The sequence below is a fragment of the Salvelinus alpinus genome, chromosome 20 (genome assembly GCF_045679555.1).
Source record: "Salvelinus alpinus chromosome 20, SLU_Salpinus.1, whole genome shotgun sequence".
Lineage (NCBI taxonomy): Eukaryota > Metazoa > Chordata > Actinopteri > Salmoniformes > Salmonidae > Salvelinus > Salvelinus alpinus.
In genome coordinates, this window is record NC_092105.1 from 15,582,864 (window position 1) to 15,601,698 (window position 18,835).

Below are 18,835 nucleotides of genomic sequence, written 5' to 3' on the forward strand. Positions count from 1 at the left end.
TTGGAGAATGTCTTGTGCGTCGTCCTTGTTGTAGAAAAGATTTTAGTCTAATGCGAGGTGAGTGGTCGCTGTCCTAATATCCAGAAGTTCTTTTTTTCCGTAAGATATGGTTGCAGAAACATTATGTACAAAATAAGTTACAAATAACGCAAAAAAAACAAAATAGCACAATTGGTTGGGCGCCCGTAAAACTGCTGCCATTTCTTCCGGTGCTGTTTTACCTCGGCTATCTGCAATGTGTCTCGCCACCCCCTCTTTAACGCTACTGCTACTCTCTGTTTCTCATATATGCTCTCACTTTAACCATATCTACGTGTACATACTACCTCAATCCTCCCGACTAACCGGTGCCTGTATATAGCCTCGCTACTGTTATAGCCTCGCTGCTGTTATTTTACTGTTGTTTTTATTTCTTTACTTACCTATTGTTCACCTAATACCTTTTTTTTATTTTTAAATTGCACTGTTGGTTAGAGCCTGTAAGTAAGCATTTTCACTGTAAGGTCTACCTACACCTTTTGTATTCGGCACACGTGACAAATAAACTTTGATTTGACTATCCCGCAGGTGAATAAGCCAGATGTGGAGGTCCTGGGCTGACATGATTACACGTGGTCTGCGGTTGTGAGGCCAATTGGACGTACTGCCAAATTCTCTAAAATGACGTGGAGGCGTCTTATTGTAGATTTAACCTTCATTTAAGTAGGCAAGTCAGTTAAGAACAAATTCTTATTTACAATGACGGCCTACACCGGCCAAACCTGGACGACGCTGTACCAATTGTGCGCCGCCCTGTGGGACTCCCAATCACGGCCAGTTGTGATACAGCCTGGAATCGAACCAGGGTGTCTCTAACGACGCCTCAAGCACTGAGATGCAGTGCCTCGACTGCTGCGCCACTCGGGAGCCCTAAAAATGAACTAAACATTAAATTATCTGGCAACAGCTCTGGTGGACATTCTTGCACATGTCAGGTGGATGGATTTTCTTGGCAAAGGAGAAATGCTCACCTACAGGGATGTAAACACATTTGTGCAAAATACATTAAGAGAAATAAGCTTTTTGTGCATATGGAACATTTCTGGGATCTTCTATATCAGCTCATGAAACCAACACTTTAAATGTTGCATTTATATTTGTGTTCAGTATAATATGACCACTCTATGGAAAGATGAGACTCCTCTGAGGGCAACCCAGTGCCGGTTTAAAACATTAAAACAAGTAGTTTTGTGGGGGTTAAATATGTATCCCCCAAAAAAATATTATTTCCTGAGCTTTCTTATCTCCTAGATATAGGACAGACCCTCCAAAACCTTTTTTACTGTCTCTTTTGCCTTTTTTATTCATGTGTTATTCAATGCGTTTCTATGGGCTATAGTAGTACAGGCCAAATTCAATGTTATCAAATCATTTTTTATATTTAAAAAAATGTATAACTACATGGGTCCTAAAATTCTAAATCAAATAGAAAAATGATCCATGTATGACCATCTAAAAACAATTCCATATGTTAGTTTAGTAGAGCCCCCTAACTCCAGCCTCTCCCTTTTTTGTCAGCGCTGTTAGATATGTACTGTAGCTAGCTAAGAATGCTCTCCTCACTGACTCTAGCCTACTGTACTGAAAATGATTAAAGCAAGTATGTTACTGGGGTCACACTTGCAGGCCTTGCTGGAGTGGGTTACAGATATAGCCAGTCCCTTCTCTAACTAACCCTCCTCCTTGCTTCCTCCCTCCTCGATCTGAACACAAACAATTATTAGTGGTCGACCTGCATGGCGAGAACTGGCTGTGGCTGGACCACACTGTACATGTGTGAAACAGGACAACTATAAGTACCCCCTATTTGACCTTTTGATAAACAACAAAATGTAGCTAGCGAACAGAATGAATCATGTGTCGCAGCACCACACTCTGCACAAATTATGTGTGCAGTGGGAACACGTTGCTTACGTCGAAATCCTGTTACATAATTGCCCAACACTGAATCAACAACAAGAGGTGCACGAGTGTGCTACAAAGTGTCCACACACACTCTGCACAGTTCCCGTTGTAAAAGCGCTAGTCACTTTGCTACTCACCTTTTCTCTCTTCTACAGACTTGTCCTGAAACCAAGCGGCTAAATGTCGCTCTCGCAGGCTTCTAAAACGTCTAGGAGGCACTGGAGTTATTCCTTTTTTGGAGTTTAGTGTAACTGTCGTGGTCTTCCAAGTTTGACATCCTCTCGTGGTTCTTGCATTATTTTTTCGATCATCCTTCTCCGTGTACTTTCCATTTTCAGCAGGCTACTGCTTTTGTTCCTCTCTCGCTCTACCTCTCAACTCCCAGATTCCTCCCGTCACCGTTTACCGTCTTGAACCCTCCTCCCTGTCAGGTCAGTGAAAGCTCGCATTGCCGCTGGCTGGGGTTATCGTGCCACCCAGTGGCGAGTCAACAACACTACATTTGACGCAGGGCTGTGAAGGGACAAGTTCCATTTCATTGCCCATTTCCCTTAGCCCTTATCTCCTCGGTCTCCACAGCACTGAAAAGTGGCGATTACTCAATTTAGACACCGGAAAAGGGGTCTAAAAATCTAAAGGGGATTTGGCCAAAGAGATTAGGGACGAGCGGATGTGGTGGGCTACTATAGACCACCCACATATCCTCTCACGCACGCACGTCCTCATTGAATGGGCTATGTTTTTACTGTTACTGCATCCAGCCTATTGGTCCCCTAATACATGCACGCACACATACACTGAGAGGGAAATTGAATTGAATTGAAGTGAGAGAGCACAACGCAGAAAATGGTCTGGACTAGAGTGTAGACTGGTAAAACATACAGTCTGCATAGTCTATAGTGGGCCTATATTAGGACTCTGGTGAAAAAAAGATTGCGGGTAGACTAGTCCGAGTGTTTTTTTTGTTCTCTTTTGTCTCGTGCTTTGATGCAGGCTGGCCGCTGTGCCACCAGCCAGTGTCCTCAGAAAACCTGGCACGCGCACAGACCTACGCACCAATGACGGGCGGCATACATGCAGAGAATATCGACACACCGGGGAGCTCGGATACTTCAGTCCAGTATAGGCTACTGCTACTGGGTAAACCGTTATCTCAAAAGTCTCTGTTGACTTTTGATGGTAGGCTAGCTTCTGCCATTAGTGGGCCTATGACAGGCTCTAATACTTTTTGCCTATATGATATTATGCTGATTTAACATCTAAATTACCAGTTCAATTCCAATTTCGGCTCCAGTGATTTAATATAATGGATGACGATTTCATCCCACGCACGTCATCGCGTGCAATGCACGTTTGTTCGTTCATTCATAAACGAATTAACAACGAAAATCCGTTAAAGATGCATGAAGTCAATACAGCATATTTCATATTTCAAGTTTGTTCGATTGTCATATTTCGTCTAGCCTAATTCTAATTATGGATTCTCTGATGTATATTTTTAAAAATACATTATATTTCCACTTTTGGTCTAATTTTATTGCGCCTGTCACGTGCACAGATGTAGGCTACAGCCTGTTGCTATGGTTCCACACAGCGGATGCTGAGGCTTGCCATAGCAGTCTTCCTATTGGTGGAAAGGGCAGCAGTAATAAGTGATGGACAAAGAAGAATTAGCTATCAGACAACCTGTTCAGAGAAAGCAAGAAAGGTGTGTGTGTGTGTGGTGTGGGGGTTGGGGGGGGGTCAGTCAGTCAAAGACAGGGAGAGGTGGAGGAGAGGGGGGCAGCATGAGAGATCTCTCCATGTTGGCTAGGGAGTTAAGAGCAACAGTCTGAGCAGAAATACAGCTAGGCCTATATAACTGGAATACACACACACACACACACACACACACATCTACATATGGAAAGTTGAGTGAGACAAATAGAATTTTGGAAATATCTGTGAGATCACTAAGTAGAAATCTATCTGGTTCATCATCAGATAGATAAAACATCAGGAATACCTTCCTAATATCCAGTTTGCCCACAGAACAGACTCAGTTCGTCAGGGTAGGAACTCTACAAGGTGTCCAAAGCGTTCCACAGGGATGCTGGCCCATGTTGACTCCAATGCTTCTCACAGTTGTGTCAAGTTGGCTGGATGTCCTTTGGGTGGTAGACCATTCTTGATACACACGGGAAACTGTTGAGCAATGAAAAACCCAGCAGTCTTGCAGTTGTTGACACAAACCGATGCGCCTGGCACCTACGACCGTATCCTGTTTAAAAGCACTTACATTTTTTGTCTTTGTCTTGCCCATTCACCCTTTGACTGGCATACATACACAATCCATGTCTCAATTGTCTCATTCTTTAACCTGTCTCCTCCCCTTCATCTACACTGATGGAAGTGGATTTAACAAGAAACATCAATAAGGGATCTTAGCTTTCACCTGGTCTATGCCTATACCGCTCGTCCATATATTTATATGTATATATTCTTATTCCATCCCTTTACTTAGATTTGTGTGTATTAGGTAGGTTTGGAATTGTTAGATTACTTGTTAGATATTGCTGCACTGTCAGAACTTGAAGCACAAGCATTTTGCTACACTTACAATAACATCTGCTAACCACCAACATGGGCACTCTCATGGATGTCATCCTAACTAACTCGCCCTCCAAATACACCTCTGCTGTTTTCAATCAAGATCTCCACGATCACTGCCTCATTGCCTGCATCCGTAATGGGTCTGCGACCAAACGACCACCCCTCATCACTGTCAAATGCTCCCTAAAACACTTCTGCGAGCAGGCCTTTCTAATCGACCTGGCCGGGGTATCCTGGAATGACATTGACCTCATCCCATCAGTAGATGATGCCTGGCTATTCTTTAAAAGTGCCTTCCTCACCATCTTAAATAAGCATGTCCTATTCAAAAAATGTTGAACTAGGAATAGATATAGCCCTTGGTTTACTCCTGGATATTAAGAGCACCTCCCCCCAGCTGCCCACTGCTCTGAGGCTAGGAAACACTGTCACCACCGATAAATCCACTATAATTGAGAATTTCAATAAGCATTTCTCTACGGCTGGCCATGCTTTCCACCTGGCTACCCCTACCCTGGTCAACTGCCCGGCACCCTCCACAGCAACCCGCCAAAGCCCCCACCATTTCTCCTTCACCCAAATCCAGATAGCTGATGTTCTGCAAGATCTGCAAAATCTGGACCCCTACAAATCAGCCGGGCTAGACAATCTGGACCCTCTCTTTCTAACATTATCTGCCGAAATTGTTGCAACCCCTATTACTAGCCTGTTCAACCTCTCTTTCGTATCGTCTGAGATTCCCAAAGATTGGAAAGCTGCCGCGGTCATCCCCCTCTTCAAAGGGGGTGACACTCTAGACCCAAACTGCTACAGACCTATATCTATCCTGCCCTGTCTTTCTAAGGTTTTCGAAAGCAAAGTTAACAAACGGATAACCAACCATTTTGAATCCCACCGTACCTTCTCCGCTATGCAATCTGGTTTCCGAGCTGGTCATGGGTGCACCTCAGCCACGCTCAAGGTCCTAAACGACATCATAACCGCCATCGATAAGAGGCAATACTGTGCAGCCGTATTCATCGACCTGGTCAAGGCTTTCGACTCTGTCAATCACCACATTCTTATTGGCAGACTCGACAGCCTTGGTTTCTCAAATGACTGCCTCGCCTGGTTTACCAACTACTTCTCTGATAGAGTTCAGTGTGTCAAATCGGAGGGCCTGTTGTCCGGACCTCTGGCAGTCTCTATGGGGGTGCCACATGGTTCAATCCTCGGGCCGACTCTCTTCTCTGTATACATCAATGATGTTGCTCTTGCTGCTGGTGATTCTCTGATACACCTCTATGCAGACGACACCATTCTGTATACCCCTGGCCCCTCTTTGGACACTGTGTTAACTAACCTCCAGACGAGCTTCAACGCCATACAACTCTCCTTCTGTGGCCTCCAACTGCTCTTAAACGCAAGTAAAACTAAATGCATGCTATTCAACCGATCACTGCCCGCACCTGCTCGCCCGTCCAGCATCACTACTCTGGACAACTACAAATACCTAGGTATCTGGTTAAACTGTAAACTCTCCTTCCAGAATCACATTAAGCATCTCCAATCCAAAATTAAATCTAGAATTGGCTTCCTATATCGCAACAAACCATCCTCCACTCATGCTGCCAAACATACCCTCGTAAAACTGACCATCCTACCGATCCTTGACTTCGGGGATGTCATCTATAAAATAGCCTCCAACACTCTACTCAACAAACTGGATGCAGTCTATCACAGTGCCATCCGTTTTGTCACCAACGTCCCATACACTACCCACCATTGCGACCTGTACGCTCTCGTTGGTTGGCCCTCGCTTCATACTCGTCGCCAAACATACTGGCTACAGGTTATCTACAAGTCTCTGCTAGGTAAAGCCCCGCCTTATCTCAGCTCACTGGTCACCATAGCAGCACCCACTCGTAGCACGCGCTCCAGCAGGTATATCTCACTGGTCACCCCCAAAGCCAATTCCTCCTTTGGTCGTCTTTCCTTCCAGTTCTCTGCTGCCAATGACTGGAACGAACTGCAAAAATATCTGAAACTGGAGACTCATATCTCCCTCACTAGCTTTAAGCACCTGTCAGAGCAGCTCACAGATCACTGCACCTGTGCATATCCCATCTGTAAACAGCCCATCTATCTACATACCTCATCCCCATACTGTATTTATTTATTTATCTTGCTCCTTTGCACCCCAGTATCTCTACTTGCACATTCATCTTCTGCACATCTACCATTCCAGTGTTTAATTGCTATATTGTAATTACTTCGCCACCATGGCCTATTTATTGCCTTAACTCCCTTATCCTACCTCATTTGCACTCACTGTATATATACTTTTTGTTTTCTTTTGTTCTACTGTATTATTAACTATGGTTTGTTTATTCCATGTGTAACTCTGTGTTGTTGTATGTGTCGAATTGTTATGCTTTATCTTGGCCAGGTCGCAGTTGCAAATGAGAACTTGTTCTCAACTAGCCTACCTGGTTAAATAAAGGTGAAATAAATAAAATAACATGTGTATGTGACCAATAAAATGTGATTTGGTCAGTCTGTCATGGAAAGAGCAGATGTTCCTAATGTTTTGTAAACTCACTGTACAGATTCTGCTTCAATAAACAAGGGGATAGACCCCTACATACAAATTGCAATATCAAAAAGACATTTATGAAACACATTTTGGCATGTAACTTTTGATAACCACATTAGACAATATTATAAATAATAATTTTGCAAAGACAGGAAAATGAATACTGGACATCTAAATGCTGTAGGTTTGGTATTTTTGTAAAAATGAATGGTCTGACACACACAGTGCACATAACAAAGTGAAAGGTATCTCAAAATGTCCTTAAAAAAGGCCATCACACAGTGGAGTCATAAAAGCAAAGCTACTGGTAACTTGATCTACCCTTTGGGATGAGTGGTCTGACAATCCAAAAGAAAACTCAAAATCCCAACTTCACCTTTCCCATGATGAATCCATTCGTCCTGTAAAGGCTGATGGGAAATGTAGTCCAGAAATGCAGTCCAGGTCTCTTCCCACTGGGCACAAACTGGTTGAATGAATGTTGTATCCACGTAATTTTAACAAAAACAAATCAATGTGATGACGTTGAATCAACATGGAAAACTGATTGGATTTGTAAAAAGTCATCAACGCAAAGGAATTTTGTATTTTTTCCAACCGACTTTTAACCTAAATCCAATAACATGGTGACATTTTTGTTTATTCACGTTGAATTCACGTTAGTAGACAACTCAACCAAAACTAGACATTGAACTGGCGTCTATGCCCAGTGGACAGGAATTGGCTTTTTGAGGAAATGGTCACTGGTTTCCACAGTGGCTTTTTGAGGAAGTGGTCACTGGTTTCCACAGTGGCTTTTTGCAACGAAGGCTAGTTAGAGTTTTACTGTGGTTGAATGCTTTGTATTCAGAAATGTAATCCATGTCTCTTGATCTTTTACAGTCTATGTTTTGTACAGTAGGAGAATCATAAAGTCCTCACTGGTGCACTGTGCCATGTTTCTCTTAAAATGTCCTTGTTAGACAGTTCCTGTGTTTGTTTCTTCATCACATGTGGCACATTTGGCAAAGCAGCAAGTTTAAAGGCTTTAAATCCATGTGGCACTTTGTAGATCTGCACTGACAATCCGAACAGGAAGAGGAAAGAGATACCAAGACAGTTCGCTCTGCTTGATTGTAGGAATAACAACACCTTCCCCCAATCAAGATCAAGCACAAGGTAAAGAGTCACCACTGTGTATAAATCCAATCCATCATTTACGGTACATGCTGAGAATTGAAGCATAATAATAATCCTGACGACGTGGAATGCAGGGGGAATCCTCCACTTATAATCACACGGGTTGTGTCCCTCTCTCCCTCCTGCCACTAGCCCACGTTAGCACTGATGCGTATCCACTGCAGACCCTGTCTGGTGTACTGGACTGCATGAGCAATACTACTGTGGAGAGTCAATGGCCCCGACAGTGTATTCAGGTAGTTAAAGAACTCTGGAGAGAGGAGAGACAGAAAGAGGGAGAGAGTGAGAAGGAGAGAGAGAGAGAGGAAGGGAGAGAAAGAGGGAGAGAGTGAGAAGGAGAGAGAGAGAGAGGAAGGGAGAGAAAGAGGGAGAGGAGAGTTAGATAAAATCAAGTAAAGCAATGAAACCTAGTATCAACAACCTGAGCTCTCTCAACTTGCCAAAGCAAGTGAAAAAAACAATAAACAAAAATTAAATAAACAATCAGAAATCAATAGTAAATATTACACTCACAATAGTTTCAAAATAATAGACATTTAACATGTTATATTATTGTCTATGTACATTGTTGTAACAATGTTCACATTCTCTCTCTCCAAAAAGCCACAACTGTCATTTCAGTCCATCTACGTATTGCCTAATAATGGGTTAGTCTCTCTCACCATTGTTGTCTCTGACCAGGCTTTCTGCTAGTTCCCAGTACTCGTAGCTGTATAGGACATTGTTGGTGATGTTCAGGTGGTTTGCTGCCATCTGGTGGATACGCAGGGGAATGTTGATGAGGGAAGAGGGGGAGCTGCCCAGGGGGAGGGCTGAGGGGCTGGGCGAGAGAGAGGAGGGAGGCCCCCCTGTGCCCCTGTGGATGAGAACACCACAATGATGCTTCACTGGGGAGAATCAAATCAACCTAATACTATATACACATTCACAAATACATTGCAGAGATTTAGAGAGAGGAAATAAGAGAGGGAGAGACTTCCTTACTTTCCCGAGTCGCTCCAGGTGGGGGGTGTAGTAGGCACTTTGGGAGAACTCTGGAACGACATAAAACGCATGTTTACAATCTATCCAATTTAATTCGAATACATCTGCGTTTAATTGTATCACACCAAATCTTGGTGCTGGTGAGGTTTGTACGTTAAAGTAGTCCACTAGAGCTTTGGAGTACTTCAGGGTTAGGGTGAGGGAGAGGATAAGGGTGAGGATGAGGTTTGTACCTTAAAGTAGTCCAGTAGAGCTTTGGAGTACTTCATGGCTTGGTCCTTCTTCAGACGAAACATCTGCCAGTACAGGAGAGCAAGGCACCGGAAACTAGGGAACACACACACACAGCCACACACAAACACACACACAGACACACATTTGAAATACCTTATTTGAGTCCACAAATCCCATTACAGTTGAGAAGGATTAAAATATCCAAAGGACACAGATATCCAGAAACTTATGGATACAGAAAGCACCTTCTTCTCCATACAGCAAGGCTGCCCATGACAGCTGACACAGAGCAGTACCTCACTACCCAGCATGGCTACCCATGACAGCTGACACAGAGCAGTACCTCACTACCCAGCTAACAATTCTAGGGAGAGAAAACGTTTTTGTAATGTTCCCCGTGTAGCTCTCCGTATACATCCAAGGGTGCTGCCCTGTGCTGCCCTGTTCTGAGCCAATTGAATTTTTCCTAAGTTCTTTTGTGTGGCACCTGACCACACGACTGAACAGTAGTCGAGGTGTGACAAAACTAGGGCCTGTAGGACCTGCCTTGTTGATAGTGTTGTTAAGAATGCAGAGCAGCGCTTTATTATAGACATACTTCTCCCCATCTTAGCTACTACTGCATCAATATGTTTTGACCATGACAGTTTACAATCTAGTGTTACTCCAAGCAGTTTAGTCATCTCAACATGCTCAATTTCCACATTATTTATTACAAGATTTAGTTGAGGTTTAGGTTTTAGTGAGTGTTTTGTTCCAAATACAATACTTTTAGAAATATTTAGGGCTAACTTCCTTTCCACCCACTCTGAAACTAACTGCAGCTCTTTGTTGAGTGTTGCAGTCATTTCAGTCGCTGTAGTAGCTGATGTGTATAGTGTTGAGTCATCAGCATGCATAGAAACTCTGGCTTTACTCAAAGTCAGTGGCATGTCGTTAGTAAACATTGAACAAAAAAATCATGTTTTGGTGTTAAAGTTAGGTGAACATTCCCTTAGTGTCAAACAGAAATGATCTAGAACGTGGTTACAATGTTCTCAGAATATACAACCTTAATGTTCTAGACGCGTTTTATGTGACTTTGCATGTGCCCAGTTTTCTGAGGGTTAGGACAATATTCTATCAATGTTCCACCAAACATACACAGAACCTAGTTGCCATGTTCGCAGAATGTAAGATATGAATGTTCTAGACACGTTTCATGAGATGTTGCAAGAACATTTCTGTGTATAAGTTGTCAGGGCTCCCGACTGGCGCAGTGGTTTTAGACACTGCATCTCAGGGCTCCCGACTGGCGCAGTGGTTTTAGACACTGCATCTCAGGGCTCCCGACTGGCGCAGTGGTTTTAGACACTGCATCTCAGGGCTCCCGACTGGCGCAGTGGTTTTAGACACTGCATCTCAGGGCTCCCGACTGGCGCAGTGGTTTTAGACACTTAATCTTAGGGCTCCCGACTGGCGCAGTGGTTTTAGACACTGCATCTTAGGGCTCCCGACTGGCACAGTGGTTTTAGACACTGCATCTCAGGGCTCCCGACTGGCGCAGTGGTTTTAGACACTGCATCTCAGTGCTCCCGACTGGCGCAGTGGTTTTAGACACTGCATCTCAGGGCTCCCGACTGGCGCAGTGGTTTTAGACACTGCATCTCAGGGCTCCCGACTGGCGCAGTGGTTTTAGACACTGCATCTCAGGGCTTCCGACTGGCGCAGTGGTTTTAGACACTGCATCTCAGGGCTCCCGACTGGCGCAGTGGTTTTAGACACTGCATCTCAGGGCTCCCGACTGGCGCAGTGGTTTTAGACACTGCATCTCAGGGCTCCCGACTGGCGCAATGGTTTTAGACACTGCATCTCAGGGCTCCCGACTGGCGCAGTGGTTTTAGACACTGCATCTCAGTGCTCCCGACTGGCGCAGTGGTTTTAGACACTGCATCTCAGGGCTCCCGACTGGCGCAGTGGTTTTAGACACTGCATCTCAGGGCTCCCGACTGGCGCAGTGGTTTTAGACACTGCATCTCAGGGCTCCCGACTGGCGCAGTGGTTTTAGACACTGCATCTCAGTGCAAGAGGCATCACTGCAGTACCTGGTTCCAATCCAGGCTGCATCACATCTGGCCGTGATTGGGCGGCGCACAATTGGCCCAGCGTTGTCCGGGTTTGGCCGGGGTAGGACGTCATTGTAAATAAGAATTTGTTTTTAACTGACTTGCCTAGTTAAATAAAGGTCAAATAAATAAAAGGACGTCACCTGATGGTCCCAAAGAAACATTCTCCCCCAAAAGCAATTTTCATGACAGCTTGTTACGGTTGCCAAGCACATCAAGACCTTGACTGAAGAACCACTGATCCAATCACAGCTCTTTTAGTCTGTTGGCAAGTTTAGGGATTCTCATACACCTTACATGTAAGACACACCTGATTACATTATGCATGTATACAGTAATTATTATCAGTATACAGTAATTATCAGTATACAGTAATTATTATCCAACATGTCCTCAGCTTGGATTTGAACTCACAACCTCTTGGTTCACAGCATTCAGATTTTCCTGCTACACCCCCATGTCTGTTGGAGTTAATATTTGATTTGACTATTCTATCATGGAGTTGATTTACTTATTTCAAGGGCTTTCTGTATAGTCTAATATTGGTGGGGCATATTATCCTGTTTTAATGATACTCCTCAATCACTTGGATCAATCAAATATTCCCTTGAGTGTACTTTTACCAGAGCTGATATGTACTTCAAAGTGCATTCACCCTATTGCTTCCACCTATCCAGTTGTTTTAGATCTGAACAAGTGCCTAGGGAGGAGGGGTTAGGGTTTATTCTGGTCAACAAGGCACTCAGGTCTAGCTATTTTCAGGTCTTTGAGTGAACGGCAAACCATTAACAACATGTGCAACAGACTCCATTACATTGGACTTGTGTGAAATACAAAACGGATCATGGTTTGCAGGGTACCAGAGTGCAAGGTTGTATTCTGTTGGTAGGACCTGCAACCTGAAACATAGCCCAGGGGAGATGCCCCACACACACATCCTACAGATGATTATATTCTGTAGGCTAAACATAGAGGAAGTGACATCAGCAACGCGCACCTCAGGATTGTCCCTTGTTTTTGTGATGTGTAAATTCACTTGTCACATAATTGTCGATGGATCGATTTATTTAGAAAGAAAGCAATGCACATTTGAACACTTGCTTGTAGATTTGCTGCAGATTTTATGATCGTACCAACGTGCACTATGTCCGCTCAAACACATGCCAGTCCCCTTCAAAATGTCAACAATAGTACAGGGTTTTGATCGGAATTTATTTCCACACTGATGATTGGACAAGGATTTACTGCACTGACACTTGGACAGGGGCGAAACGCACATACATAATATTTATATCACAAGAAATAAAAGTAGGCTAACCACAAGGGAATCCGCTCTTGAAAATGAACAACCAACTAAACAATTTTTGCATAAAAAAAATTCTAGGGCAGGGCGTTTAGTTCCTGTTCTTAAACACAGTCTTGACCTAATGTTGAATATACAAAAACAATCAGGAATATGAGGGAAAGCCATGGGGATAGCTGTTGGAGATTGTGGGGTGTGGTAGAGGCCTAGAAAGATGCTGGTTGCATAGAGTATAGGCCTAATTTCATGTAATTTAGTTATTTCTAAAACACATAAATCGACCATATATAGTTGACATTAAATAGAATACTTAGATTTTCGGGATCTTATTAAATAATGGTTTATGTTCTATAATTCAGCCAATATTTGATGGAATTTAACATAAAGTATATTTTTCCATTATGCAGCTGTTACTGTATATTGATCAGAAGTGTATTTTTGACCTTTTATACATTTAGACGACTGTTGCTAGTGACATACGTACCAGAGTACGGCCAGCTGTTTGTCTTCCTGTCTGGCCCCAGGACCAGAGTGGTTCTTCAGCCTCATGGCATACCTGACAAACCCAGAGGATCACTGTTAAAGTGGGTGTATGTATGTGCGTGTTTGTGTGTGTGTGTGCACATGTGTGTGTGTATATCTTACCTGATGAGCTCTACCGTCTCTGTGTACATGCTGTAGGGAGACTTGTCCTCCAGCGGTCCCTCCTCCATAGCTTTGCCACACTCCATGAAGGAGAGAGCAGCATCCACATAGTTCACTGCCTTCCCCAGCTTATCCACCTGAGACAGAGATTTGTAAGTGATATGTGAGATAAAAAAGGTCGGGAGAGATGAGATCTCTCTTTAGCCACTTAATCAAGTAATTCATGACAGGGTCCTTATTTTAAACCATCTGTAAAGTTGTACTAATTGTCCTAGACATCTTTAAAGGTCCTATTTCAGTGTTAGAACAGTCCCTCGGGTCCTGATACAGTCTTACCATGGCATCTGCACGGTGCTTCATTCTCTTGGCCTCATGCATGTAGTACTCAGCATGGTGTGGGCTAGATGGAGAGAGAGAGAGAGAGAAAGAGAAAGAGAGAGAGAGAGAGAGAGTGAGAAAGAGAGAGAGAGCGAGAAAGAGAAAGAGAGCGAGAAAGAGAGCGAGAAAGAGAGCGAGAAAGAGAGCGAGAAAGAGAGCGAGAAAGAGAGCGAGAAAGCGAGCGAGAAAGCGAGAGAGCGCGAATAGTAAATATCAGACACATATGTTACTGTGTGACAGCTACAGACTGCTTCTGGTGGTATATGTTGGGCTGTAGAATGTGGTCATGAGGACCGAAAATTGTCTAATTTTAGTCAGACAGTCACTCACGGTTCATGGTTGAGTACAGTTCCTCTCTGGCTCCCTGCCCGTTGTAAAGGAGGTCCCCAGGATTCACACATGGGCGGGGGCTTCCCTGACACGCCTACACACTCCACCTCCATCTTAGCATGGGTCCTGGGCACCTCACTGTTTGTGTAGTGCTGCACTGGGGGCTGTGTTTTGATGGGAGGCTTGGTGGGGTCCGGGGTGTCAGAGAGAGGGGACAGGGGGGACAGTGGCCTCTTACTGTCTAGGTAGTCCTCCAAGAACCTGCTCACACATACACCCCCCCACCCAAAGACACAGTCAGTACTTTTTACAGTCTGTATGCCTGTTTTGTGTACGAGTGGGTATAAGTGTTTATGAGAGTGTGTATACGTGTGTATGAGAATGTGTATGAGAGTGTGCGTTCCAGTCTCACCTGTTGTGTCTGGCATCTTTGTGGGGGTCTAGACATCTGTTAGCTGTAGACTCTGTGTGGGCTGAGGGGCCGTTGGTGTGGGAGTTACTCCGGGTACTCTCTCTGTTAGCTGTAGACTCTGTGTGGGCTGAGGGGCCGTTGGTGTGGGAGTTACTCCTCTTACTCTCTCTGTTAGCTGTAGACTCTGTGTGGGCTGAGGGGCCGTTGGTGTGGGAGTTACTCCGGGTACTCTCTCTGTTAGCTGTAGACTCTGTGTGGGCTGAGGGGCCGTTGGTGTGGGAGTTACTCCGGGTACTCTCTCTGTTAGCTGTAGACTCTGTGTGGGCTGAGGGGCCGTTGGTGTGGGAGTTACTCCTCTTACTCTCTCTTTGGTGCTGGATTCCATTCTCTGACTGGGAAGAAACACACCCATTATGGTTGAACGACGGACACCAGGCTACTATAGTTCTAAAGCAACAGTGGTGGACACCAGGCTACTATAGTTCTAAAGCAACAGTGGTGGACACCAAGCTATCATAGTTCTAAAGCAACAGTGATGGACCAGGCTACTATAGTTCTAAAGCAACAGTGATGGACACCAGGCTACTATAGTTCTAAAGCAACAGTGGTGGACACCAGGCTACTATAGTTCTAAAGCAACAGTAGTGGACACCAGGCTACTATAGTTCTAAAGCAACAGTGGTGGACACCAAGCTATCATAGTTCTAAAGCAACAGTGATGGACACCAGGCTACTATAGTTCTAAAGCAACAGTGGTGGACACCAAGCTATCATAGTTCTAAAGCAACAGTGATGGACACCAGGCTATCATAGTTCTAAAGCACCAGTGATGGACACCAGGCTATCATAGTTCTAAAGCAACAGGGATGGACACCAGGCTATCATAGTTCTAAAGCAACAGTGATGGACACCAGGCTACTATAGTTCTAAAGCAACAGTGGTGGACACCAGGCTATCATAGTTCTAAAGCAACAGTGATGGACACCAGGCTATTATAGTTCTAAAGCAACAGTGATGGACACCAGGCTATTGCAATTCTTCTGAAGCAACACCACGGATTCCAGGGTATTGTAGTTCTGAAGCAACACTGATGGACACCAGGCTATTGCAATTCTTCTGAAGCAACACCACGGATTCCAGGGTATTGTAGTTCTAAAGCAACAGTGATGGACACCAGGCTATCATAGTTCTGAAGCAACACTGATGGACACCAGCCTATTGTAGTTCTGAAGCAACACTGATGGACACCAGGCTATTGTAGTTCTGAAGCAACACTGATGGACACCAGCCTATTGTAGTTCTGAAGCAACACTGATGGACACCAGGCTATTGTAGTTCTGAAGCAACACTGATGGACACCAGGCTATTGTAGTTCTGAAGCAACACTGATGGACACCAGACTATTGTAGTTCTGAAGCAACACTGATGGACACCAGGCTATTGTAGTTCTGAAGCAACACTGATGGACACCAGACTATTGTAGTTCTGAAGCAACACTGATGGACACCAGGCTATTGTAGTTCTGAAGCAACACTGATGGACACCAGGCTATTGTAGTTCTGAAGCAACACTGATGGACACCAGACTATTGTAGTTCTGAAGCAACACTGATGGACACCAGGCTATTGTAGTTCTGAAGCAACACTGATGGACACCAGGCTATTGTAGTTCTGAAGCAACATCACCAGAGATGTAGTGGAGAGTAAACAGCATTTACCACAACATCACGGACACCAGGCTATTGTATTTCGGAATCAACAGTGACCTCAGGTCTCAGTAAAGGGTGACATTAGTATTCCATGATAAACTAGCTACAGTACAACTACCTTGTTTACAAGTTATGAAGAGAAAAAGAGAAATGTGTGTTACCTTCCGTTTCCTCCTGCTGTCTCCTCCCTCTGTCTCTGGGGTGTACAGGTGTCTCATGGCCTCTTTTTGCTTGGAAGAGGAAGAGGAGGGGTGTTTGTGAGAGGCTGGGGTGTCTGTCGTAGTATCAGGCACTCTGCTGAGCAGGGAGAGGTTTAACTGCACCACCAGATTCCTCAGGCCTCGATGTGAGGATGGGGCCTGCTCACTACGCCCAAACGGGACCAAGGTGTAGAGTTTCTGCTTTGCCTGGCTCTGCGGCCCGTGCTCTTGGTTGGATGTGGCAGTGGGGTAGAGCACTCCTGGCCTGCTGTCTGAAGGCCTCCCAGGGCCCTGGTGCCCTCTCCTGGGGATAGGACGCTGGCTGGACGTGGAGTCGGCTGGGACTTTGGCGACGTTGGGAGGCAGACTGGGCTCCGAGTCGGACTCTGATGAGGAAGATGATGAAGAGGAATCTGTGGGAGGGATGACAGGTGTGGGGGAGGAGGGCGACGGCGGAAGGGAAGGGTCCGGTTGAGACTCTCTCTCTTCCTCCTCACTCTTCCTCCTCCTCTTTTTCTTGGTCCCGTGGCGTTGTGGATCAATGGGATTGCGGTGTCGCTCGCTGTTGGTGTGAGGTCTCTGCTTGGGCTGGACCGCCTGCCAATCCCCTCTCTGCTGCTCCTTCCTCCTCCTCCTCTTCTCCTCCCTCTCTCTCTCCTCCCTCCTCTTTCTCTCCTCTACGTCCTCTTCCTCCTCTGAACTCTGGACCCAGGGGCGTCTTAGCAACTTATCCTCTGCCAGTCTTCTCTCTCCCTGTTTCTCCCCCTGCCTCTCTCCCTGTCTCTCTACATTACCCTTCCCCCTTCCCTCTGCCTTCCTGTCTGCTGCCTGGGTCTCTCTCCGGTTGTCCACCTCCCGTTCTCTCTCCCTGGATTGGGGCTTCCTCTGTGGAGGCTTTGGGTGGGGAGCAGGGTTCTCCCGGGATTTGACTTTGGGTCTAGGACTGGGGCTGGATCTAGAGCTAGGCCCAGAACCAGCTTTGGAGATCGGCCGAGAATGTGGCTTGGGACTCGATTTGGAACTGTGACCAACTCTGCTGCTGGTCTCTCTGCTAGGGTCTGTGGGAGGTAAGGTCTTGGCCTTGGGTGTGGGACTGGGACTGGTACTGAGGCTGGTTGTCAAACTAGGCCCAAACTTGGGCCTGGGTTTGGAGTTGGAATTGTGGCCGAGTCTGCAACTCTCCTTGGGTCTTTGTCCAGAGGTTGTTAGATGTTGGCTGGTTTTGAGGGCTAGGATGGGGTTGTGTTTCAACTTAGGCTGAGAATGAAGCCTGGGACTGGAGTTGGGACTAGGTCTGGGTCTGTGGCTCGGCTCAGTGCTCAGAGCAGGGGCTGCCTTGGCTGTGTTCTTGGGAGTGGGAACAGACGGGCTCTGTTTGGGTTTAGGCCTGGAGCTGTGCTGAAGCGGAGGCTGGGGAGAGGAACTGTGCCTCAGTTTGCTCTTGGACTCAATGCTGGGAGCAGGTGCGATCCTGATTTTGGGTCTATGGCTCGGGCTGGATGTTAAGCTAGGCCGCGTGAGAGGCCTGAAGCTTTCCTGATGAAGACTCCGAACCTGAGGATAGTGACGGGAGCTAGACTGAGTAAGGCTGGGACTAGGACTCTTAGGGGGGTGTCGGGGTATGGGGCTAGGGCTGCGGCTGGCTCTGGGGCTGAGGCAGGGGCTCAGACAGACACTGGGGACCGGGCTAGGGATGGGGCTGTGGCAAGGACTGGGACAGGGGCTGCAGCCAGGGCTAGGCCGAGGGCTATGCCTGGGGCTGTAGTTGAAGTGTGGGCTGGGAACAGGGCTCTGGCTGGGGCTGTAGTCCTCTCTGGTCCCCCAGGATCTGGCCGGAGACGGGGCTCTGTGGGGGTCTGGGGAGGGCGAGCTGTGTTCTGTAGCTCTCTGGGTGTGCTCACGGTTGCCGGGATCCCAGGAGGATTTTTTTCTGACTTTCTTCAGCCACTTATCCAGCTGCCACTGAGTGGTGGGGGGGTGATCTGCCTGAGAAAACAGAGAGGAGGATGGAGCGGGATGACATATTTAAGGAGAGAGGGATGAGTAGAGAAACAGTCCAGTAGGAACTGCAAAGGAGAGGGATCATGCTTTTTGTGATGAACAAGTCAGGTTGACTTTGATACATTCACATTGGTTTTAAACACTAACTTACACTATCAGTAACTTGCAGAAAATGATTGAACTATATTCAATGAAAACAGGGGTTAAGCCCAAAAACAACAATCTTCCTGAGCAGCGAGAAAGAC

The 18,835-nt window shown here is 45.8% G+C and overlaps 2 protein-coding genes across 5 annotated transcripts in view; both read right to left on the reverse strand.

The window, feature by feature from the left end:
* Window positions 1-2,389, reverse strand: part of LOC139546358 (uncharacterized) — a 36,396-nt gene extending 34,007 nt beyond the window's left edge. For 2 of the 3 annotated variants that reach the window (XM_071354648.1, XM_071354649.1), the window contains exon 1: window positions 2,082-2,389. The gene's annotated coding sequence lies outside the window, so the exon portion shown is untranslated. The remainder of the gene's footprint in view (window positions 1-2,081) is intronic. The other variant, XM_071354650.1, reaches the window with a different exon arrangement.
* A 4,777-nt stretch (window positions 2,390-7,166) lies between these two features.
* The window catches only part of LOC139546359 (AF4/FMR2 family member 3-like), a 78,090-nt gene continuing 66,421 nt past the window's right edge, over window positions 7,167-18,835 (reverse strand). For both annotated transcript variants that reach the window (XM_071354652.1, XM_071354653.1), the window contains 10 exons: window positions 16,551-18,575; window positions 14,682-15,073; window positions 14,270-14,530; window positions 13,898-13,961; window positions 13,562-13,698; window positions 13,401-13,472; window positions 9,508-9,601; window positions 9,275-9,324; window positions 8,953-9,146; window positions 7,167-8,540 (listed from right to left, as the gene is read on the reverse strand). In XM_071354652.1, coding sequence (XP_071210753.1) covers window positions 8,419-8,540; window positions 8,953-9,146; window positions 9,275-9,324; window positions 9,508-9,601; window positions 13,401-13,472; window positions 13,562-13,698; window positions 13,898-13,961; window positions 14,270-14,530; window positions 14,682-15,073; window positions 16,551-18,575 — 3,411 coding nt within the window. In that variant the 3' untranslated portion in view covers window positions 7,167-8,418. The remainder of the gene's footprint in view (window positions 8,541-8,952; window positions 9,147-9,274; window positions 9,325-9,507; window positions 9,602-13,400; window positions 13,473-13,561; window positions 13,699-13,897; window positions 13,962-14,269; window positions 14,531-14,681; window positions 15,074-16,550; window positions 18,576-18,835) is intronic.